This window comes from Lepisosteus oculatus, chromosome 3, assembly GCF_040954835.1.
Source record: "Lepisosteus oculatus isolate fLepOcu1 chromosome 3, fLepOcu1.hap2, whole genome shotgun sequence".
Taxonomy (NCBI): Eukaryota; Metazoa; Chordata; class Actinopteri; order Semionotiformes; family Lepisosteidae; genus Lepisosteus; species Lepisosteus oculatus.
In genome coordinates, this window is record NC_090698.1 from 27,464,132 (window position 1) to 27,489,508 (window position 25,377).

Sequence of the window (25,377 nt, forward strand, 5' to 3'; positions counted from 1 at the left end):
CAGTTTTAGATTAACTGTGAGGAAGACACATCAACTCTATTTACATGGAATGGCATGCCAGTTACAGGACTTATTGTTATTTTTTTTTACAAAATACTATTCTAATACTCCTAATAGAGGACTATGAGCTTACAATGCAATACAGTTTCCTTGCATTACATTACTGCTGCAGTCAGAGGAAATGGGGCTGGAAGTGATCAAACCATTTTAGAAAACGCAATACAAAAAGTACTGGAACGTGACTGTGTCACCCCCTTTCATGCTACCACTCCAGTGTACAGTGTGGCGTATCAGTCAACCACACTAAAAGACAGGCACATAATAAGCAGTGGCGGTACCTAAACAAAAGAAAAATGGTTATACTATCTGAAGATACTATCTGAAGGTTCTGGGCTGGGTACCTTCAGTATGATTTCTGCATACTCTCCCTGTGGTCACCCTGGCTTTTTCCAGGTTCTCTGGATTCCTCCCATAGTCAAAAGTCTTTAGATAAATTGTTCCCTGTATAAGGAGTGGTGTTACTCACCTTGTGTCCATTGTCCTTCCAGTTAGGCTTGGGCCTAACCGAGATCTTGTGTTTGACTAAGGGGATACTGTACAAGGATAGATATATTAAGGGCATGGTGGTTTAGCATTGCTGTCTCACAATGCTGAGGCCCTGGGTTCAATTCCCGGGGGTACTACCTGCATGAAGTTTGCATGTTCTCCCCGTGTTCATGTATGTTTCAGCCCACAGTCCAAAGACATATTGGTAGGTTAATTGACTTCTGAAAGAAGTGGCCCTGGTGTGAGTATGAGCATGTGTGTGTCTGTGGGTGCCCTGCAATGAACTGGTTTCCCACCCAGGATGTATCCTGCCTTGTGCCTATCACTTGCCAACATAGGCTCAGGCTCAACCCTGTACTGGATAAAGGGGTTAGAAAACGGATGTTTTCCCGCCCTATAGATGGTTCCACTCTGAACTTTTCAAAGCGGATTTGTCTAATATGTTAATATTTGTTAAAGATGAAAACAAATCCTGCAGTTTAAACCGCGATGACGCTGTCTAGGACTACGCTTCTTGCAGGTGGCCGGTTGTTACAGTCCGCCAAATTAAGCAACAGGTGCGCTTTTAACCTACGTGCACCAGCAACATCACCAGTATAATTTCAAATCTGCGCAAACAGCATTAAATAAATCAACATTTATATATACACATGGCCACATGCATGTACCTGACTACTAACAGTGTTAGATACTGTTATTTTCTTATATATTGTAGCATATATTTAATGGCTTTCCCGCATGAACTGATCTACTTCTGGGAACACATTTGTTTCAGCATTGACCTAGATTACTGTGGAAACTATTTCATCTTTGGGGCAACCCATTTATCGCGTTTTCTAAAAGATGAAGCAACAACAACAAAAAAAAAAACACATCGAGCCTTTATTTAAAAATTCACGCATTCGGTTATTTAAATTGCTAAAGACGAATCGTGTTGTCGACATTTTGACTACGGCGATCATTTTTTTTTTTAAAGAACACCGCTCCCCCGCAAGAAGCCAATGAATGGACGAGTCGCATCGCAATCCTGCTGGATGGTATAATAAAAGCTTATTAAAAAAACGCTTTTGTGAACTTGTTTTCCCAGCTGACACGCACTGTCCGAGTCAGCTGCTGCTATTGTGTACTTAAATGCTGTTGAAAGCCTCCCGTGTGCCCACTTACAGCCTCCCACTTTCACCACGACAGGGTTTCATTATTTTCCAGTTATAAAGCGATCGGGGAGGAGGCGCCTTTCCCAATTATATTCGGATTAGACACAACAATATGCTTACAGCACGCTGTACCACTAAGAGACCGATTAATGTTTAGATCACGATACATGCCAATTAAAAAAACATGTGCTGTCAGACATTTGTGGTTTCCTCACCGATGCCTCCGAAGACGTACTCCGCCGTACACCCACTTCTAAATGAAACGCGCTGTAGCACGGGTTCGGTAAATAACTTTATAGAAGTGTAAGTGCAGAATTCGCATTATAATGTTCACATTACAATCAATGCATCTTCAATAAAGAAAATATTCTGAAATGCAAATTCATGGTAAAGGGAACAGTTTAAATTGTAACATCAAAATAAAGGCATTACTAACTGTGCAGGTTATTTACTGTTAATTTAATACTGCACCGAACAAGCAGTGTAAATAAGTGGAAAAACATCCAAATAAATTTCAGATTGCTCCATCTTGGGGAACATGGAAGGATTTACTGGTGTATGGAGTCCACTGGTACACTGGAGTTATGAAAGTGTTAACTCCAGTGTACAGACTATCAATTAAAATCTACCAGTCAAGGTCATGAGAGAATATGAATGCAAATGTTTATATGAGATTTGTATATTAAGTGTGATTAAGCTCCTCCAAAAAGTTTAGTTTGCAAAGTCTTAATGTAAGGGGAGTAGTACAGATTGCATTTCGTGTGTTTATTCTGTTCAGGCATCACACGCAAAGAAAACCCCTTAAAATATTTAGACAAAACATTTGTTAGCACAGGAGGGATAGTGAAACAACATGCACAGATATCACATAATATAGAGGATAAATGCTTGGGTATATGCACAGCTTTAGCTGTTTGGGAGGAAAGCCATTTGTAGTTAAAAGGGTAGCTCAACATAATGCATCCATACCTGACGGTAGGCGAAACAAATCACCTCTAGTCTCAGAACAAGGGAACCTGCAGCCCAGTTTTGTCACTTTACAGGCTTGTCCAAGATGGCAGGCTGCATACACTTGGCTTTGTGAACACTCTGCAGCCTGGCACATGGTTATTTGGTTATGGACCTACCAAAGAACAGTTAGGTTAAAAGGGAACAGGCTGACAGTCTACAGTTTGGACAAATGTCTAGAAGAATGCATCTGCCAGATTTCCTCAGAATGTTTCTGGAAGATTGTTATAGCTTGGCAGCGTTGGTTATACCCATAGTTTCTTTCTTCTTACTAATAATACTCACCTTGTATTTATCACCTTGTTCCACACATTATAGAATAATTACACATTATTAAAAAGGATGCAAGGTAGTTGTTGTTGTTGTGGTGTTTTAGCTTGGAGAGGGGAGCACGATTTTTTCTTGTGCGGGTTGACTTAAAGGAAGAGAATAGGACTGTAAACCTTTTTCTGGTTTTTATTTAATTTATTACACTTTCAATTTGTAACAGAAGGGTGGGTTGAGCTATAGTGGAGGAAAGGCAAAGGTCTTTAAGGACCCTGATAAGTACTGGATAGGGAATATGAGGAACCCAGTGGATCACATCGTGTTTTGTACGACACTTTGTCATAATTTCGAAGAAGGACTTAATGAACTTTGGTATTTCAAAGCAATATGGAATATTACCAAATCCCAGCTCCCAAACAGACTGATAAGCACTGTTTCGTAGGGTTTTTGGCATCAATAAAAAAAATCCCACATTTAAATAAATACTATTTATTTAAAATATTGCATGGTGTTGGTTTTAAGGTTTCATTTGCCTCACTTGTAATGAAATACAAATGCAAAACTAGGGCACTTACAACTTAAGTTTAACAATTAAAAAATGAGATAGGCAGCATTTCCAAACAACGACCTCCGCCTGAAGAACACAGGATGAACTGAATCAACCAACAAAGGTGGCACAACATAGTCCAACAGCTCTGTGCTCCTTTAAAACCCGTCACTCAGCTGACCAGGTCATACAGACTTCGGTAACGTCTTCAGCATCTCATTTACAATCGAGCTCGAAAAGCATGCATTTTTTAACAATACTGTTCAGATTTAAAATCATTGTCGAAAAAGGTAAAAAAAAAATCGAAAAGCACCAATTGCACTCTGCTCTTAATTTCATGATTACATATTAAAACAATGCTCAGAAGTCTTTTAATGGGAATCCCTAAGTCTTAGCATCAACCCAGTAGGGATAAGATGTAAAATACCATGCTATTTGGTCCTATTTCTTCTTGCATGTTACAGTAGTAATGATACTGATGGCTTATGTTCATTATCATCGAGAGGACTGTGCTAGCTAGACCCCTAACTTGTTAGCCTGTGTCAAAATTACTTTCAGCACAGGCATGAAAGCCGAGGTCTCGCTGAAGTTGCTGTTACTGACGATGTGAGTGTGGATGTTCAGTCCATCCATGTAACAGCGAGATTCGATACTCCGGGCGATGTTGTGTAAACCGCCAATAATAGCTGGGGACAGCTGCAGAATTAAATAAAAAAAAAAACACTGTAAAATAACTGCAGTTACACAAAATAATCCATCCAAACACTTCACTTTGGTTACTGTCAAGTAAACTAAAAAAAAATAATCAGTGAAAACCATCTCACTTATTTTATGGTTTCACCTTAAATAACCAAATGCAAAAGTATTTGCAAAAAAAATAAGTATCAAATACTTTCAGTAGCCAATAAATGAATCTTTGCTTATGTAACGAGTCTCCTGATAATTTCTCACCAAGTATTTTAATTGAACCTTGGATGGTAACAGTCACATACAGCTAAGACCTTTGCAACACCAAACTAAAAAAATATATTAGTGCAAGGAACTCAAACATGTAACAATCACGGTTTTCTATCATGCTGTAAGAATCGATCAGGTGTCAGAATTATAGAGGGGAATGAGCAGGTCATTTTCCCAGAGACAAACAGGACACTTACCGTCTGGTCCCGAAGTTTGTCATAAAGGGACTCAAGCCGTTTGTTCGCGTCATCTAGCTTTCTCTTGGTTTGCTGCAACGGGAGTTTCGTACAAGAGATGTATTTTTTTTTTTAAAAAAGGCATAACTTACAGTAATCTCCCTCGAGTTCTCGGTCTAATTGATACGTTAATTATTAAATAAAGGAAAGTAATGGAAGAGTATGCTTGCCAGTGCTCTTCAGCAGACAGTGGTTTAAAAAGTAAAAAATTATTTACAGCCATATAAAGTACCTTCATACAGAGAAATCCACATGAGAAATGTGGGGGTTAATACACGGATAAGGCGGACTTTATCTCCTGCTCTTGAAAGACTTTGATTGTACTGGCCACTTTTTTTACATAAGACTGCAATGTTTATATTCTTCTTATACTTATCTTATAATTCAAGCAGGGCCTAAAGGATGTATATTTTTTGCAAGCTTCTTATTTGTGTGGGCATGTCCCATTAAGTTGGGAAAGTTGGCTTTTTTAGAACACAAGACGACTTACTGGATCTGTGGCTGCAGTCATACACTTTTGGATCAGTCCTTCAAAGGTCGTCTTCAAGGTAAGATGCTCATCAGGAATAGGCTTTTTGGTAATTTTCTCAGCAGACAAAGATTGCACCGGCTTTACAAAACGCAAGACAAAGAAAATTAAAAAGGCATTAAATAACATTAAAGGGAAAGCTCGCTTACAAACTGGAAGTTTTCTTCGGTCAGTCGTTGGTTCAGACGTACTCAAATATAAACTCCAATGCTCATACTAAGGTAATTCTTGCACCTGCTCTGTCTGAATAATTAACTGGCTATGTCAAATGGTTCCAACGGGAATCGTGACTCGTTGTAGTGCTGGTTGAACCCACAGATCATGGGAATTCCCAACGGAACAGCACTGATGGGTCCTGGCAGATGCTAGGCTAACCCGCATGTCAGGTAGAAGTGTCACCGAGAGGCCTAGCGTCATTACCTGTATGACATCTCCAATCGGGGCCCCTGGAGGTCCCTCCATGCTAAGCCGGGGGCCAGGGGGCTGTTGGGGTGGCTGGGGAAGGGGCTGCTGCAGACCAGAATAGGGAGGCTGCATTCCTGGCTGGCCTGCAGGGACCTGCTGTGGCTGGAACGCGGGTGCCTGAGAGGGAGGCTGGGCCTGGGAGTCTCCCATAGGGCTCATGATAGGTGCGGTGATGGGAGCTGGAGGAGTGTAGTGGTCTGGCACCTGCAACACGGAACGCAAGTCAGTTTGGGAAAGCAGGCCCGTTCCTGCATTGCCCTACCGAGACATTACGTGAAAGAAACAAGAAAGGGGAGAATCGGATATCGGTGATGCAGATATTGTCAATCCCGGATGTAAAAAAATACTCTTAAAAGTGTTGCAAAGCTGGGATGAGGCAAGTAATGTTGTGGGGCAGTGAGGCTTTAATCAGTTGATGGTGGAGAAATGGTACCTAGGAGTGTTTTCATTATTCTCAATGACATGGTAGAAGTAGCTGGATCTAGCAGACTCCATTGCAGCCCTGTATTCAAACATGTACTCCGTCCATTACTGTAGATGTACACTCAAGCCAGAAAGACACCAGTGTTCTGGTTTGTGGAAGACCGGCTTCATCGCACGCCTTCTGTCCATTCAGCATGAGGCAGGTTTTGTGGATAATGGCACAATTTGTTGAAGACCACAATAGCACTTAGTTCATGCAGCTACACAGAAAAAGTTCTGACTTATCATTTCTGCTAGTCCGAAGGAGGCAACACTGGGTTGGCATACTAATTGTGTTGATTGAATCAGTAATGTCCCTAAAGAATCTTTCTTAAATAAGTGTCTGAAAGCCAAACGTTTAAGTGGTAGCCTAAGAAAAAAAAAGTGCACCTTCTTCTTCTTTGGCACCCGGGAAAGGCTGGGAGGATCATTCCATCCATTCTGTGGTCCTGAGGAAAGAGGATATTAAAATCACTTTCATTTCATTGAAAGGAGACGTGGACTTCCTAGCAAACCCAACAACTTGAATGTGATAGCTGGCCTCCATTACAAACTAACACCTGTTTCACTCAAACTAGGGCTAAAGGAAACAGCTTCCATTTTTACTCATTTTAAGTGTCTGAAGATGCTGAACAGGGGAATGAGCTTGTCTGTCATTATCCTGTCTCTGACAAAACGTTAATCACAGCCCATGACTGGTCAGATCTACAGTTTAATGGCTGACCTAGATATTTCTCCACTTGAAGCAGTGATAACTCATCAGATACTAATGATCACCGCTTTGAAATATGTGGGTCAACCACTACACTGTGGATTATTTTTGTTTAATCCCAAAACCGATATTTATTTGCCTAGTCTATTTACAGCTCCAACAGTGATACTTCAAAAATGAAGACTTTGCTTGGATGCCAATATAATACAGTACATAGAATGCAGAATTTAGATCTTTAATTTTTTTTCTACAAATTATCTGCTAGTCCAATTACAGAAGATAGCAGTGAGAATTTAAAGCAATCACCATTCCACAAAATAAGGGAGTACTTTTAAAATTATGTCCATTTGATTAGTTATTTTGCCACCCAATCTACTGATTCTCAAGAGATCAAAATAAATCAATATGAATTGCAAGGATGATTTCACTAATATTCCTCCTTCCAATTCACCTTCAGGATAACAGCTAGTGTCAGGATCATTTCCTCCTCCTGTAAATAAAATCATATTAAACACAGATTCGAGAAAGATCCTAGATTCTAAGTTATAAAACTCCATTGAGTCCCTTTTGGTAGTGTGCAGAAGAGGACAATGCAGTCTGCAGAAATGTTAACATAACACTATGTCTGTGATAGGAAGTGGACTAAACAAGTTGTTGTTGTTGTTGTGTTCATATGTAAAAAATAGTTCACAATTTGAACATTTTCAGACTATTTTACTTGGATCTACTCATCTTTTACTTGCCTTCTGCAAACAAAAGGTTAAGTTTTTTCATTTTAAGGTTCATTAAAAAAAATGTCAATTTCACTGGATGTACAAGTTTTTTTTTGCAATAAAACAATTGATGGCCAAAACCGCAGAAACGATGAACAAGAGACAGCCATTGTTATCATTGTGGTGTGCTCAGCCTGCAGAAGGATTTCCACTGGCTCAGTCAGAAAAACACTGCTGCCGTGTAAAAGGACATTGCTTTCCCGGATAAGTCAAACATGAAAGGGTAGTGTGATCAAGCAGCTCCCAATTCAGCCATGGATTACTCCAGGTTTCCTTCCCTAGCTTGTTAGTGACCATTTAAAAGTAGAGCAACCATTGCACTTTTGAACTTTGTTTTTTGACGTGGCAACTGTGAGGACCCAATTTCTTATCAAAATACACGAGCCAGTACGAGATAACTCGAATTAAAGATTGACAAGTCCAAAAGCAGTATTACTACAAGTTACTTCTGAACAGTGACCCAATGTGCGGTGGGAGTTAGAAACAAGGTACTAAGCCATTTTGTTGAAGTCGATACCCTGTCTTCTTTCAAGAAACACCTCAAGGAGACCCTTGGATTTGTTAGCTACTCACAACCATATGGGCTAGATAAGATATATGGCTTCCTTTCACTGGCATTTCTTCTTGTGCTGCTTTATGACAGTCAAGCCAATTTAGTTTGTTTTAAATACTAGTCACCTTCCATTTTGACATTATACTGGTTTTATATTTGATCAATTTCAAGAACAGCCAGAATGTGTATTTTTGGGAGTATCTTTCTCAAATGTAGAAATCAACTGAAAGGCGGAGAGCTGCAGAGATTTAAACTACATTGTGTTCTTATAGTTTCAGAAATATTGCTAGTCTGCAGATGTGACATAACACAAGGCAAAATATCTTCATTAGCAAAATGAATAGCTGCCATAAACGTATTTATAGGATATACTGTAAACACGTATAGCGAACAGCTGCAAACAGAAATAAACCTGAAATTGAATTAATTCCTTGAATTCACACAAAGATAAAATGGTGTAAAGAATCCAATCTTGGATACACCACTATTCCTTAGGCTGCTCACACCACAGCATAATAAATAATAAATCACTGAAGGAAATGGTCAGTCATGCTAAAAGGAAATATTTTCACACAGAAACTGAACACCCACTCTCAAAAACATTTTGCTTGACTAGCACAGCTCGCCTTTTCTCAAGCAGCAAAGAAGGGCAGAGGATTACTGTAATACAAATACAAAGGATACCCTGACAAAAAATCCCTCAGTGCTGACGTTTCTAACAGGGAAAGCCTTCTTTCACGGAAAGTGTCTAATGCTTGGTTTGCATTTTTATACCAACAAAGAGTTTCTCAACACTATTTTGGGCAGTATCTGCCAAAAGCCCCAACACAGAACCAGATGAGTTTATCTGAACTGTTTCCCAGGTATCAGAAGACTACAGGGGGGTTTGTTGCTGCATATCAGATTGGAAGGGAAATTCAATGGACAATGAAGGATAAATGGTTTTGTCATGTTCGACATCCTCGATGGAGTTGTTTTTCAACTGCCCTGGAAACACATAATTCAGTACCTAAACCTGTCGACCATAGGCCTCAAACAAGAACTCCACTCTCTCAAGTAAAAACAAATCCCTGTCAATCTTCCTTAAAGACTGAAATAAAAGGTAAGCTTGTTTACTCCGTTACTTTCTGAAGCAAAACAGCAACACCTATAAATTTCTATTCCTGAAGGCTTCAGGAAAAGAGGGGGCGACAAGAAAACGAGCACACCGAGTGAAGACCCGTTTCTGTGAGGCGGGCGGCTCGCTGGGGCAGGGAGAGTACCTGTGGTTCCTGCCGGTGGAGGCGGTGCGTAGGAGGAAGCCGGAGCCCCTGGCCCTCCATGCTGGAAGGAGGCTCCGGAAGACAGGGGAGGAGGGGGGGGGGAGAAGGTCGAGGCAGGAGGGAGGGGGCCCCCCGAGGAGCCTTGCGACTGCCCAGGAAACGGGGTCCCTGCACAGGCAGGTGGCAGGGGGTGAGAGGGAGCTGGGTGCATGTAGCGAGTTGGATAGGGAGCAGAGGATGAAGAGGAGGGAGGAGGAGGAGGAGTATGTTGGTGAGGCTGATAGATTGTTGGTCCCCCCACTCCGGGAGAGTACTCCTGGGCTTGGGGGTAAGCTACATTGGTAGAAAAAGAGACATGCAGCTGTTAGTACAGTGTCTTGTTAGGACCTCGTCTAGCTAGTCTTGACAAGGGGAGTCCACATGCAAAAATGGGTTAGATTCTAGCAGACAGATCAATGTTCGAGAGGTAATATTTAGTCATGCTGGCACTGGAAATGCAGCTCTAATGCTAAGTTAAAAACAGGCGTTGAAAGACAGTGTAATGGCACACAAATTATTTTCTTTTATAGAGATATGGACATAAGACCAATGCCCTGGTTGGTGAAAGGAAACAATCTTTTAAAGTTTTGGATCCTCATTTAAATCACGCAAACCGCTGTGTATTTGGAAACTGGGACATTTAAGGCTAAAAGCAAGGTTTTTCTCAAAGTATCACAATTTCCTTGTTGAATCTCTTACTTATAAAGATGCTGCCAGATATTCGGCATAAAAGAGTGTGTCCCTTCCTGTGAATCGCAGGTTCTGCCTGAATTTGGTTCTTAAGGCCTTATGGCAACAACAGAGTTAAGCTGGAGCCCATGAAATTCCTTTATTTTTGCAGTAAAACAGCCTTTGAATTTGTGAGACTGGGGCTCAGCGAACAACCACTATAAGGTATATCCCACAGTAGAATCAACCCGGAAATGAAAAAACAAACAAAAACAACAATACTGGGTCTGTATAGTGCTCATAACTAAAGATGGACAACTTTTACTGCTTCTGTAACTGTCACACAGATGGAGCTCTCCTTCAGGGTAACTTTGGGTGATGCAGAAGCCCATTCTGTAATGCAATGCATTCTTTTCCTAACTGCAGCAGATTCCCTATGCTATCCAGGTCAGCTGTGTGAGACGCTTACTCTGAGGGTATCCCTGTTGCGTGTTGGTCTGTGGGTACATGTACCCAGGAGCAGCTGAAGAAGGGATACTGGGGTTGGCCATGCTCTGCATCACGAAGCCAGGAGGCGGTGGCTCAGCCTGGGAGGGGAAACAGACAGGAAATCTCACTGACGGACACGCACAAACAGCATAATTCAGTTCGAGAGTCCTGACATTTGTTGACATGTACTTCAATTCACTACCATAAAGAACAGCAAGTTCTTTTTTCATAGACAGGGCAAATACAGCATTTCACTCAAAATATTCACAGAGCCCTTTCTCTGACAGTCTTTATGAACAGCTATGTCAGAGTTTCTCAGCTGGTAATTAGCGAGAGATTAAAGATTAGTTAATTTAGTTCTGAAAAACATGTTCTTAATCACATATAGATGTCAATAACTGCAAAGAAAATAAGCTACCCAGTCAAGCTTACTCACCTTCACTGATATTTATTTTATTACTGGTGTATGTTTGGATGGTATTGGTATGTATTGGCAGATGCTGTCCATTTTTGGCTTTATGTAGTATATTTGTATTGCATATCTCTTAGTTGCATTAAATTACCAAACCAAATTGTATGCAGACAGTTAATATGGCAGATACCCAAGCTTCTTTCAAGAAATGGCTGACAGTGATTTCCAAATTAATCAGTTTTCAACTGCCAAACAAGCTAAGATGGAGTGTGTGGTCCTTGTTCTTTTAACTTTTTTTAAAAGTAAAAACAAACTCAATTGAAACAACCACAGGTGCTACAAATACAAGACAGAAAAACCATCTTAAAGCAGGTCATGGGCTGTAACGCAGGAGGCACTTCTTCATGCAAGACTTGTCTTGTCTTTAGTGTGTGCTATGTACATTTAGAGATCCCATCTCCCACATTTGCAATTTGTGCCATTTTTTGCTTGGATTTAAAAACAAAAAGTTTTATATCAGCCCAAACTCAGGTCTGTAAAGCAGAAAGGAATATCACTCAAATATTTTTGAACACGTCTTACTTTGTGCATACACGATGTACAGAAATAAAATAATTTAACAAATACTCAGAATTCTACAATTTCTAAAAAAATCAGGCTGCTATTTAATGAGCTTCCTTATACTGTATTCAGTAGAAACCATCTGTAGCCAGCAGGGCTGTCAGAGCAATGTGCTGGAATGATAATTATCACATTTGATGACTGGCCACAAAACAAAGCAGGGTATTTGGCTTGATATATTTATAAAAAAAGAAATAGTAATTTCCTTCTTTAAATTATCTCACTTCAGAAGCAGATTATAAAACTGTTCAACAGAACTGAACCTTCAGATGAAAATGTTGTGCAAATCTTCAGCTCCTGGGTTTATTCTAGATCAATGCACACAGTTCCTATAACCAATGCATCCTATAGACTGGCAGTGAGCTGGATACCAATGCAGTATTCATGGGAGTCACAGTGGGATGCCAGCTCAAAGGATACACACACAGGCATTTAGGGACAATTGACCACTTGACCCAGACAAGCATGTCTTTTGAGGAAATTCAAGCATCTAGAGAAAACCATGCAAACATGGGGAGAACATTTGGACTTGACTTTGGAGGTAACCCAGTCCAGAATTGAACCCAGGACCCATTTGGGTTTAGTTCTGGAATCACTGCTCTAAACATGCATACTCATTTCCCTCTAAAAGTGCTACAGAGTTAGCAACTGCTCAATACATTGCATTGAAAGAACAGCGGTACCATATAGCTCCCATCACAGATATCTCATTACAAAGAGGAATGCTACAAAATGCATCACTAGCAATTCCAAGGCTCAAGGATTTCATAGAGATTATTATAAATGATCAATTTAAAGGTCTGAAGGGATTCGCACAGCCATGAGTACAACACAGAGGTACTTTGGTGGGGTAGTTTCACTTATTTACTGTAGAACATTTAGTCAACTGTCAGATAGGGAATATTCCAATTTCTATCTCCAAAACTGCATTCAACCTTCACAAACCTGGGTGAATGCTAAAAGGGCTCATTGAGAATGAGAAAAAAAATCAATCAGAAAGAGAATGTTCAAATACAAACGTCAATCCAGAATCCTTTGCTGCACTGTAATTTAAACTGCAATGGTATATTTTTCCCCACAATACCACAAATTTCACAGCTGATCTCTACATCTGCTGCCACACTCCTGAAGTGATACAGTGTGTAAACTGACCCAGACCTGTATACCAGCACTGGAGTGGAGAGATTTGGGTTATAGGAGAAGGGGAATCCTGGATGGCAATGGAAGCCTCTTCTTTATTGTCACAGAGGCAATTTTAATTTCTCTCTCTGCTGCACAATTTCAGAAACATACCGCATCAGCAAGGGACAATGATGCCATGTCATGTAAAACGGCAGCTCTCACTTGTCTAAATGTCTAAATCGCAGGAATGAGGAACCTCTCTTACCTAATAATACTAATTTAAATAAATGAAAACAAACAATTGTATGGTACTGCAAGTGGAAAGCACTTTATCAATGGCCGTCGCCAAAGATACGGGCAGCTTCCAAATTTGACATATGCCTGGAATGGCAAAAGTGTCACACATTTTCCAAAATGACATGCAAGAGATCAGCAAATCAAACAGGAGTAGTAAAGTAACCTGGAATATGAGAGAGTAAAAACACACTAGAGGTGGCTGCTAAGACAGCAGGTCACTCTTTTTACAGCTGTGTTTCGCAGGCTCCTGGGGCCGAGCTCTGTTGCTGGTGTGGTGTGTGCGAGGTGAGGAATGGAGGTCTATACCTGAGTGCCTGAGGCAGAAGCTACCGGTGGGATACTTGGAAGAGCAGTGGGAGTTTGGTTACTCCAGGAAGTGACAGTAGATGGAGTTCTAACCTGAATTAAACAAAGACAAATACCAATGATGGGACAACAATGAAGAGACCAAGAAAGCAACCTGGTAAGAATGAAGTAAGAAACTAGAAATGCAAGCGCTCGATGATTTAATTAAAGCTCCCTACTGATAAGGAAGGAATCCTTTCAGGAGCTTATGAAAAGGAAGGCCTAGAAATTGGGTGTACGTTTTGTTCTGGAGAAAAGCTAAAGGCCCCTGTGCCAAAGAACATGTAAAATGCATGTGACACTAAACACTGATGGTGGAGAAGAACTAAACCCAACCCACACAAACATCGCAGCCTTTCTGCATCTATTTTCACAGGGTCTGTTGTTTCCATATGTAAAAGTACATACAGAGAAGTGGTAAATGCAAGTACAGTATGCATATGCAGCAAAAAAATCTACACTTATTTATGACTTGTTGTCACACAACAACACTGGGGTAAATATACCAATATCACCTGAGAAGTGTTAATTAAGCACAAAGTGTATGAAAACAAAATTGCTTAAAATCATGGGCTTCTCAATTGTCAGATAAATTTGATAAAGCCTTAAGATGTGAACTACCCTGAGACAACACAGAGTTTCAGACAATAGTTTCGCCAACGTGCAAAACGATAACATTTTGAGGGGGCTTTCAAGTGCATTATATGAAAGACATAAGAGTGTTTCCTTGTGATGAAGCCTCTCTGCCTCCTCTCATCAGCAGCAAACATCAAAACCCTCAAACAGACTTAACCCCAGTGTAACCCTGCCGAGTGAGGGGAGAGGAGAGGGCCGGGACCCGAGTGCAACCCTGCCGAGTGAGGAGGGAGGAGAGGAGAGGGCCGGGACCCGAGTGCAACCCTGCCGAGTGAGGAGGGAGGAGAGGAGAGGGCCGGGACCCGAGTGCAACCCTGCCGAGTGAGGAGGGAGGGAGGAGAGGGCCGGAAACCCAGTGTAACCCTGCCGAGAGAGGGGAGAGGAGAGGAGTGGTCCTGGAGCCCAGTGTAACCCTGCCGAGCGAGGAGGGGGGAGAGGTGAGGGCCGGGACCCGAGTGTTAGTCTGCTGAGCGAGAAGGGAGGAAAGGAGAGGTCCGGGACCCCACTGTAACCCTGCCGAGCGAGGGGGGAGGGCAAGAAGGTTGATACCTGAGTGTAATACTGCTGAGCAAAGGCTGATGCCTGCTGCTGGGCCTGGCCTACAGAGGTGTAGGCCTGTCTGGGTGCTGCTCTCTCCGTGGCCGTGGAAGGGAAGCCCAGGGCTGCCGGCGCTCCAGTGTGCGCCCCCTGTGCCCTGTACAACCTGTCACGCAGCTGCACGACAGCTGCCTGGGAGGAAGAAAGAGGTCAGTACAGGGAAGAGGCAACCACCCCACAACACACACTGACAAGAGGTCTTGCATATACTCCCACCTTTACAGAGAAACACCTTAATGACAAGCTGGTCTGCATCTAATATTTCACATACAGCTGCGTCTCCACAAATCTTGTTAAATATTATTTAAAACCCCAAGTCAAATAAATAAGGAACATTTTATGGAAAGAGGTTCTTTTGATCACTTCCCACAGCAAGAGCCCGAAACACAGGCCATAGCTCTCCTGCTCCAGTGTCTCAGCTATGCTCAGACATGATGGAAGGCCCACACTTATTTCACCGGACATTAACTCATCACAGTTGACTTCCTCTTTAAACTTTTTTTTATTTTCCAAACCCCCCTACACACTATTATTATTAAAAATTAAATTGAATCTATTTTATCATTCAAAGAGTTCAGCATACATGTGCCTACCCTTGAGGTCAGTGTGACTGCAAATATATGAACAACCCAGCTACTGACTTGTTGGCTACCACCCCAATTCCATCATTACAGAAAACACAAGTTAACTTCCCAGCCCTTCGGTTAGGCAGTTCTGGTTACTTTTTACTCACTTACAGTGCAACAAATACCACCCCGCACACAGATCTCGGGTACCTGGTCAGTGCTGCTGGGCAGGTAAGCAATTGCGGTGGCCAGGCTGCCCTGGGCGGCCAGCAGACTAGCGTACTGGCTCATCTTCTCAGCCAGCAGAGCGCCCACCGGCGTCGAGCTCGCACTGCGCGTCGCCTCCACCGCCCGCTGTAGCACCACTACCTTCTCCACCAAGTCCTGCAGGGGGCGACAGGGGGACAGGGGGTAACAGCAGTGCCCCTACCCACTGCCTGGCTCCCTGCCACTGACACCTAACAAGCAGCAGGTGGCACCGCAGAAGCTTTGTGCTCATCCCAAACTGCAGTTGCTGCACCATGTTGTGGGTCTCAAACACAAAATGCAGAATCTCACAAATTATCTTCCAAAACATTTTCATGATGACACCATTTATGATACCACTTAAAATGTAATGATGCCAAATCATTCAAGTTGAGAATCTGATCGGTATTTAATTTGGTCTTGCAGAAACCACAGCCAAGGTATCTGTAATCAGACTATAATATTTTAAAGATATCTCAAACTCAGTTTAGCACTACCCATCCATTATCTGAAGACCAGTCTTTCCTGGTAATGGTCACGGCCACCTGGAGCTTTTTCTGGAAGTACAAGGTGCAAGATGGGACTACATTTTGTTTGCTGTTGCTAGACATGCGCACAGACATGAGCAAATTAAAAACTCAAACTAACCCAGGAAGAACGTCTCTGGGCTGAGCAAACCCAGCCTGCACGATTTTGTGAGGGCGAGAGGAAACCACAGCACCCAGAGAACACCACATGTGGGCGCAGGGAGAGCGTGTAAAGTCTACATACAAGACACTCCTGACCCAAGGGCTGTGTGGCATCAGCCCTGACGACCAAGCTACCATATCACCCTTTTAATACTAATTATTAAGCATTAGCAATAATTTATCTGCCAGCAAGAACTGAGAGTAAAGGAAAACCTGCCGGGTTTAGCTACAAGAAGGGCACTTCAGATCAGATTCCTATCAAATTCAGACAATTCATGCAGTCAGAAAAGACAAGCCTCAGATGTACAGTGTAGCATCTGATTCTTGGATCATCCTCTGGACAACCTGGCTCAAGGCAATTTAATTGTGAGGGTTTTCACTATTTCACTTTGCAGTACAGTAGAGACAATGCCAACCAATGCTTTTTGCCAAGCTTTTGTTGAGGAATTTGAATAAATACCCCTAGCAGACTGCACAAGAGGGTTTAGTACTTTCCCTACAAACCTGCAAGGAGAGAGGGCTGTTTCCATCTTGTGCTTTGGTCCAGCAGGCAACCAGTTTCTCAACGTTACCAGCGCAGATGTAGCAGAGGCAGGCTTGCGCCTGGAGCTCCAGGTCCCCATCGCCTTCCAGTCGAGTCCCAAGAAGATCTAGAAAACAGACACAGTAAGATACAACTAGATTCCGGTTATGCAGTAAGAAATGGTGAGAGGTTTCCCTTGTCATTAAATCATATTCAGCATAACCCAAGATGATGAAAGTAAACGTGCAGAATCAGAAGTCACTTTACAGACCATATTATTGCACGTTTTATTTTTGACATTTTTATTGTCTGTCATATTAAACAAAGATATTAAACCATTTAAAGATTTCCATAGCTCGTGCTGCAATTATCTAGATTTTTCAGTGATGGGGGAATTTTTTCACTTTGCTGCCTTCTGTACAAAGGTTTAAAATAATGAATGACATAACGTTAGCGTTACTATGAATAGTTTCTTGTGTTATCAGGACCTCACGTGCCATAAATCATAAGGAAGATTGACTTAACACTAAAAGCCCCGTACAGCACCAGCAAACCCTACCGGGCCAAATTTCAACAAGGCTGGTTTGGACCACATTGCAGGAAGCCCATTTCTGGGAAATACACTTGCAGCCAATTCAGTGGCACAGGACAGGAAGGAATGTCTAAATTCAAGACGGCGAGAGAAGTGCTCCTCACCACACAGGGAGGCAAACTCTTCAGGGCCGGCATACGTCAGCACAGCCGCCAGCGCCTCTCTCCAGTTCTGAAGATCACATGCCTCAACAATCTCCTTCCAGTCCTTCATCACCACTGCGGTGATCAGCTAAATTGGGGGAGGGGGAGAAAAAGCCTTATGGAACTTTTATAAATACTAAAAACAAAAAAATAAAATCATGTTGTAAAACGTCAAATAGTTTACTTTTAAAGACGCCATAGTCGAATTCGAAGTATGAGTGAATTATAAGGACTGCTAATTGTTGTTGTGAAAAACAATGTGCTTGTAAATGACTCCTAGTAGACTGTGAAGAACATGGCTGAACAATTAAAAAAAATGAAGAAGCCTTTTGGCTCACTGTTGCTCTTCTCACCCTGGTTATCTTGCTCTGGGTTTTGTCAAAGTACTTCTTCTGCGTCTTTGCCAGAAGCTCCTGCCCTCCGGCGATGGCCAGGATAATGGCGTCGGCCATGCGATTGTCATGGAGACAGAGGTCGACAGCCCCCTCGAAGTCTCCGGTGAGCAGGGCCTGGGTAATGAGCCCATCCAGGTCTGCAACAGAAACAAAACATTGGCTAAACAAAAAAAAGCTTTTGGCAAGGTCTAAGCCACAACTACACCAAACTACTTCAATCTTTACACACACCTAAGTTTGAAAAATATTCCAGGTTCCTAGGTACTTCAGAATTTAATGTGGTTTCTGAAACAGTTTTAATACATATGGGCTTGGAGTCAAACTACACGGATAATGATGCTTGTTTAGGCACACAAATCGATGGATAAGCACCAGTGAACTTGTGGAACTGAATAAAGGCTGACAATCAGCCTTTTAACATTGATCTCCCTGTAAAGTGCAGCCCAAAAACCAAAATACAAGAACTGTGGGTTAAAATTAGTGTTGTGCAAAAGTGTGAAGTCAATTAACAAAGCAATGCACTTTGAAATCTGCACGTGAATTTGCTGACCACATCTCATCTATGAAATCAAGCAAAACAAAAGAACAGAATAAACAGTAGGAAAAACAAAACAGAGATGTGTAAAAACAAAAAGGAACTGCAGATTTAAGAAAAGAGGTTTAGGGATACTACTTTTTTTTTATTAAAGCTTTGGATGGAAGAATACTTCAGATTTCATTTCACACCAGCATCCAGATACTTTTTTGAAGTGCTGTTTTAGAGATAGTGTTGGACTGTATGCTATTATTTAGAGTAAAGAAAAACAGCTGAGTCAGACTAGAAGTGAAAAAATTGGATAAACACACAGTCCTAATTTATACCTTTTCATTTTACATAACTGTTTAATCGGTATATAGGTTATTGTATACAGATAAAAAGACCCTCTGGAAAAAGCTCAATTTCTGATTTGCAGAAAAAAAGAGCAAATTTATTAACACCTTTTAGTATTTTCTATAAAGGTGGGTAGAGATATTATTCAGACCTGTCTTTGGGAATGACTGGTGTGCAATAAATGAGAAACCCCAGTGGGGCAGCAACTTGCCTTCGCTGACTGAGAGGTTAAATATCTCTTTAGCAGCAGTGGGTCTCTCTTTAAGGACGTCACTTTCTCCATCTTCTTCCTTTCTCTGGGTGACGCAGTAAGGATAGCAAAGAAAATCATGTGCTTAAAAATCATTTATCATCTGCGTTAGAAAAAAAACATTGGCCTGATGAAAGTGTCAAAAGTTTCACCTGTGGTCCCTAGTAGCACAATATTTGGTGACCATTGCACAGGATGACTAAATGATAATGTGATCATGAGCTTCAGACTTTACCGCAGCACAGAAGTATTGTAGCATTTATTGTGACAATGTCAGTTTTTAAAAAAGCAAAATGATCTCCACATGAAATTTACAAAAAAAACTCTCCTAGGAACTAGTAGTATACTACTTTTATCTCAACCTTTACTGGGAAGTAATGTTTGGAATCTATTTTATCTGAAATATACATCTGCCTGCTACTCAGTCAGAAAATGGAGTCTCACATTGAAATATGGGACCAACCCCATTCCCAGAAGAAAAAAACATAAGGCATGTTTGCTTTGTTCCAGGACACACATGGCAAAAGAATAAGAAAAGCTTAAAACAAATTTCTCAAAAACTGGAGACAGATGTATGAACTCACAGCTCAAAGAATGATTTATGATTTCTAAGCATAGTACCTGTAGTATACTGTGTATGTATGCTTTAAAATTCCTCAGAATGTGTCTAAATATTTGCAAATCTTTATATCCAATTTTACTAATATGCAACATCACCCTCAACAGGCTTCAGATTAAGGAAACACACTCTGATCGGTATTGGGGTCCCTTGTTTGTCTCATTATTTGAAACACACGTCTGACAAGCTGTAGCATAAAATTACTCCTTAAGGAAAATGAACAGGTCTATTTTGTTTATATGAAAGGGTGCCCTTCCAAAGCTTCAAGATGCTGTTTTTTATACCACCAATGCCTGCACACTGTAACAACACTTTTGTTCTCCTACAAAGTGTTGGTAAAGAAATTCTGGCTAGCAAGTAGTTTTTGCAGTCAAGATATAGGAAACACAAAAGGGAATTATATTTAAATATTTTATATTTAAAAAATATATAAAGTGTTCTCAAATTAATGGTTGAAAAAAAACAATTCACAAACTTCACTGCACACCCACTGTTACAAGGTGGATGTACATTTCAGACTGCACAAAACAAACCTCGTCCTTTTCTAAGTCCAAGTTTGCAAGTTCTTTAAAAGAATGGATGCATAAGGTCACCTGCCTGTACACTTCGTCACTGGCATGGACCACTAGTGAAGATCTCATCCTACCCACAATGATCTTTATAGTTGCACTGAGTTGTGTGTTTTGACAACATGGAAAAGGCTCAGAGTCACACCAAGTATTAAGTCTCTTACAAGAACTTTCACGCCTATCCCACTGTCGTACAGATGCTATTGCCTTTATCATTGGGTTTATAACTAGATTTTATGTCCATCAGTGGCATGTTGAATAGTGGAGCTTAGTACAATGGGCTTTCTCCTTTCAGTGAGGTGTGCAAGAGGTTAGCCTCTAACATTCCAAATTATAACCCAACATCAAAGCAGAGAGAAAAGAGAGGCGAGGAACAAGGACTGTGAAGAGCCCAGTCGGCCAGTGTGAATACCTCTTCCAAGGGGAGCTGCTCAGCTGCAGGAGAGTCGCCAGAAATGGAGTCTGTCGGCTCAGGCTACACACAGGAAGAGGGCCGGGACAGCCACGAGAAGAGAGATGTACAAATTCGTGCAGGATTCGTCATTGCAGGGAGGATTAAAATCATTGCAAGAGCCAAGATGAATGGAATTACACATTGGTTAGGACAAAAATCCATGATTCTCGAGTGCACCGTTTCACCAAGAAGTATTAACACATTTGGTAAGAAATCAATGCCTTTCACACAGGTAAGTTTCCAGAGTGAAGAAACACCACTAGAAGAAGGAAGAAAGTGAGATTGCACTGCTAAACCTAAATACCTACCTCCGAAGAACTGGTCTCTTCCTTCTGAAGCACTCCAGTAATCTACAAACAGAGGTCAGATGTGAATTGCACTCAAAGAATACAGTAATGTCACAGAACTGCTACTGGCCAGGACAAAATGTTGAGTCAGCAGCTGCACTGCACTTTGTTGCACTCAGAATAACATGGCCAAAGACCTAAGAAATATCCTGCCCGTACTTCGATTCTTTAAATGCAAGGAAATCACAGCACAAACTCAGACTAGTAGCCTAAACCATGCATCACAATGATTCAATCAAGACCACGAAAGGCACTCACCTTCTGAGCCAAATCCTCTTTCTTGTATCCCAAAAGGTCCAAATATTTGCCACGGGGATTGCTCTCAAAGTTAGCCTGAAAACATAACAGCACAAATAAAAAAAAAAGCCTGTTTAGTTCTTGACTCGCTTGGTGAATGTTTCTGATTCAAAAGAAAACACACCAATGTGCCAATTAAAAAGTCATCAGACTATTCTAATGGTCCTCATACTTTTAGAACACACTTTTGCTTCAAGTGTTCTTATTCTAAATGTTGACATTTAGTGGCTGGAGCAGTGGCACAGCAGTTAGTATTGCTGTTTCACAGCACTGAGTTTCAATGCCAGACCTGGGGTGTGCGTTTTGGATGTTCTCCCTGTGTTCTAATGGAGTTTCCTCCCACGGTCTAAAGACATACTAGTAGATTAACCAGCTTCTGTAAAAACTGGCTGTGTGTATGTACGTCTGGGTCTGTATGTGCCCAGCAATGGTCTGCCATATCCTGACTTGTATCCATTTGTTTGCTGGGTTAACCTCCAGCTTCCCCGTGACTGCTTATAGTGGTTTTGGATAAAGTGGTTAGAAAATGGATGATGGTTGATGTTTATAGAGTTAATTCTCTAAACTATGTACCTATCAAAGTACACTATCCTTTAGCTTGTAGACAAATTTGAGAAAGAACATCAATGTCTTTAATGCCTGAATAGTCTCTTGTGTGGCACTGGTTCTATACTGAATGTCAGGATTTAAGGTCCAAGAGATACAGAAAACTATACCACCATCAAATGCACATCTAAAGCAGTGCCACCTTTGAACCCGAGGAACTCAAATGTCTAGTAAATCAAATGCAATCCATACATGTTGTAAAACTGTGATTTCAACAGTTCGGTGCATTCTTTTCACTTCTTTTGCCCCATTAACCAACCTGAGAAGCAGATTTTGAACCAAAGAAACTGCTGTCTTCTTATTTTCCCCAAGGAAAATATAATGCATGCTAAACAGCACAAGCATGAAACCTTTTTAACTTCAAGGCTTTCAGAAAATTAAAACTATAACTGGAGAAACAAATACATGTGGATTTTCTTTGTCATCTAGATGCCTACAAGAATGTCACGATGGCCTTCAGCATAAACATCACCTAAATGTAAACTAAAAGCAACCTGAAAAAATCATTTTCTTTGAGAATCACTTTCCACATTAATCCTCACCTTTAAGAAAGACCACACATTCCTCTCAAATTCATTCTGGGAGGACTCCACTTTGGACTGACAGAAATCAACAAAGCTGCCTGCGGTCATGGCCGACTGCAGCTCATTAGAGCGCTTCAGGAACATGGTTTCCGTAACGACCTGGCTGACAAAGACGCAGTGAGGTACCGGCGGCTGCTGCTGCTGCTGCGCTGCGGCCTTGATGTTTTCAAACATCACAAGCTTGCCTCCAAACTGCAAATAGTGAAATGATAGCAATGAGACAAAAGGAAAATAGTTACACTTTTAAAATGTTCTTTGGACATTTTTATATATGTGGTAAGGACTTGGGAGGCAGCCATTAACTATGTACAGGAATTGATTTTTCCATTAGAAAAGCAGGTTTCTGTACCTGTTTTTAAAAAGGAGGCTTTCAAAACACAAATGCTTTCAGATACAAAAAGCCACAAATAATTAAAAAATACTAACACCCGAGAAAGGTGATTTTAACCTTAAGTGTTGCCCAGGCGCTGGTTGAGATCTGTAACCCAAGCGCTGCAGGTTCTAGACGTGTCGAGAGTTGACTGGCCAGGATTCCCCTGCCCGCCACCGAGAACGGGCGGAAAAATGTCAGACAGGGCGCCGCTTGCAGAACAGAGCTATGTTGCATGTAATGTGTTTAAAAGACAAGTGTCTTGAAGGTGGGCTGGTCAGAGGAGTCTGCCCTTGACCTGAATCACCCCCCGCACCGTGTGAGGTTGTGGGGTTTGTAAGCTGAGAGGTGATAACACATATAAATAAATCTCCAAAAGTGGGAGAGCAGCAGAAAAAAAAAGTAAAGTCAAAAAACCCCAATTAAGTAACACACCGCAAAAGAGGCCCCCACGGGCCTGCGGATCCACTTTGGTGGTTTCTTCAGTGGCATGACGGTGCTCTGCTGGGGTGTGTGCTGGGGCAGCTGGAGGGGGGGCAGAGCCTGGCCTGTTCCAAACGGGTCCAGATTCCCAAATGAAGAGCTGAGCTGCGTGCAGGAACAAGAACAGCTCGCGTTAACGAGGAGTCGTGCATTCCCACTGTATCTCATCGGAATCTGCGCTAACTTCACAACAGCGAAGCCTTTTCCAAAACAGGCTGGTCTAAATAGATATTTAAAGCAAATATATAGTTTTAATAATAATTTTGAATAGTTTCATAAAACTTCCTATTTTAGCTTTGCTCTACAAAAACTATCCTTGATGCAGAAAACTTTTCTGATTATTTTCTTGTTTGCCTGTAAACAAATGCAATGTATTTTACCCATGCACTTCTTGGTGAAAATTGTTAAGAAGTGGCTTAATGCATAACGTGTATCTGGATGTGATCAAACACTAACTCAGCCAATAAAGAACTGATTACACTACACTACTGCAATAATACTGTAACGATACAAAAATGAATGAGTTTTTCTATCCTGGCTTGAAGCAAACCAGGCATAGTGCCCTAAAGATAACCAATGACAAAGTTAAGGGGCTGTAATAAAAAATACTTCTCGCAAAAGCAGAACCATGAACGGGGTTCCGATAGCGTTGTCAACCGGACAGGGACCATCAGCACCTGATCCGCTTGTTTCCGGCTCTGGCTCTCCACGTTGCCCCCCATGATCGAATAGACGCTGACGTGGCCGTCGAAGGCCGCGGCCGAGAGGACGGCGGGGTTCCTGGGGCACCACTGGATATCGAAGCACCACTGCGTGCTGGTGGGCAGCTCGTACAGCACCTGGAACACGGCGGCACGATCAACGATGGTGCGTCTGTGGCCCAGCTGCCCGGCGCGTCTGCGTCAGCCTGGCACCGAACCAGCATGAGTACAGCCACCCGCGGACACGCCAGCAAACACACCGCAGCAGTTAGGATAAAAGCAAGCCATCCCTTAAGCAAAGAACGTTATCTGTACTCTGTTTTTACAGCAACATAAACTGATAATGAGCAGACAGGCAAAATGCTATTGTCAGTGTTGCATAAAAAAATATATTTGAGTTCATGAAGACATTTAATAATGTAATTAACCTGGAAAGGTACCAGTTCATTTTTTTAAATATTAGGATTTACCCGGCAGAACACACTAAATGCGCAACAAAAACAGGATTTTCAGTATTAGTCAGAAAGACTTCAATAATCTGCTTTTGAAGAAAAAACAAGCTGTTGGCAGTTATCCCTCACAGACCTTTCAGGGAAAATATTGTTCATTTTCATGTTCACCATACAGGGTTTTAAAACATGTAAGATTGTCCTATGGATGTCAAGTACCAATTAACTACCGCCCTTCAGTCTGGAAAAGATCAAAGCTTAAAACTGGTCCCAGAATGGTCCACAGGAGCTGTTGCCTTTCCTGAGTTCTCTCTCTCTCTCTGCAGGTTTGAGGCTCTGGGAAGCAGCGAGTTGAGCAGTTCACCTCTGCTGTGTTGGGGTTCCAGCACAGAATCCTGTTGTCCTTCCCACAGCTCAGGAGCAGCTCCGGATCTGCAAGACTCCAGGCAATAGCCAGCACCCCTCTGCGCAACACATGACAAAGTCACAGAGTAACTCTTGGTATACACAGACTCCGCAACTTTATCCAGGCACTGAAAACAGGTGGCCAAACAGTAGTGTCACATAAACACCAATAAGCTGCCAAACAATTTTTGTAGCCTTAATTTTAGTCTTATACAGTAGATGTTTGGGTTCTGCCTTTTATAATTCAAAGCTAGAACAAACAGCATAAGATGTGCCCAGATTTCAAAACATTTCAGTTAAGATTTGTAAGCAAATATGTCTGTCACAGTACAAAACTGTTAAAATTCAACTGTCTGTAACCGATTGTTTTAAGGGGGACTAATGGAACCACACACATTTCTACAGATTGGCCAGTTAGCATTCAAGATAAACAAGATGTCCTTTCATGGGTGAGCGTGTGCACAATATAATAGAAGGTTAGTGTGTCAACAATTATCCGTCAGTGTTCTTTTCTGCATTT

At 41.7% G+C, this 25,377-nt stretch overlaps 1 protein-coding gene across 5 annotated transcripts in view; it reads right to left on the reverse strand.

Annotated features, from left to right (window-relative positions):
- Positions 1-3,144: 3,144 nt before the first annotated feature.
- The window catches only part of sec31a (SEC31 homolog A, COPII coat complex component), a 31,196-nt gene continuing 8,963 nt past the window's right edge, over positions 3,145-25,377 (reverse strand). Inside the window, exons 8-29 of one of the 5 annotated variants that reach the window (XM_069187074.1) lie at positions 24,817-24,916; positions 23,980-24,141; positions 23,255-23,407; positions 22,408-22,641; positions 21,221-21,295; positions 20,924-20,965; positions 20,574-20,636; positions 18,935-19,019; positions 17,811-17,989; positions 17,419-17,545; positions 16,704-16,849; positions 15,475-15,648; positions 14,651-14,830; positions 13,427-13,519; positions 10,649-10,766; positions 9,472-9,804; positions 7,335-7,373; positions 6,562-6,620; positions 5,665-5,913; positions 5,206-5,325; positions 4,677-4,748; positions 3,145-4,218 (exon numbers count right to left, since the gene is read on the reverse strand). In XM_069187074.1, coding sequence (XP_069043175.1) covers positions 4,039-4,218; positions 4,677-4,748; positions 5,206-5,325; positions 5,665-5,913; positions 6,562-6,620; positions 7,335-7,373; positions 9,472-9,804; positions 10,649-10,766; positions 13,427-13,519; positions 14,651-14,830; positions 15,475-15,648; positions 16,704-16,849; positions 17,419-17,545; positions 17,811-17,989; positions 18,935-19,019; positions 20,574-20,636; positions 20,924-20,965; positions 21,221-21,295; positions 22,408-22,641; positions 23,255-23,407; positions 23,980-24,141; positions 24,817-24,916 — 2,983 coding nt within the window. In that variant the 3' untranslated portion in view covers positions 3,145-4,038. The remainder of the gene's footprint in view (positions 4,219-4,676; positions 4,749-5,205; positions 5,326-5,664; positions 5,914-6,561; positions 6,621-7,334; positions 7,374-9,471; positions 9,805-10,648; positions 10,767-13,426; positions 13,520-14,650; positions 14,831-15,474; positions 15,649-16,703; positions 16,850-17,418; positions 17,546-17,810; positions 17,990-18,934; positions 19,020-20,573; positions 20,637-20,923; positions 20,966-21,220; positions 21,296-22,407; positions 22,642-23,254; positions 23,408-23,979; positions 24,142-24,816; positions 24,917-25,377) is intronic. The other 4 variants (XM_069187077.1, XM_069187076.1, XM_069187075.1 and 1 more) reach the window with 4 other exon arrangements.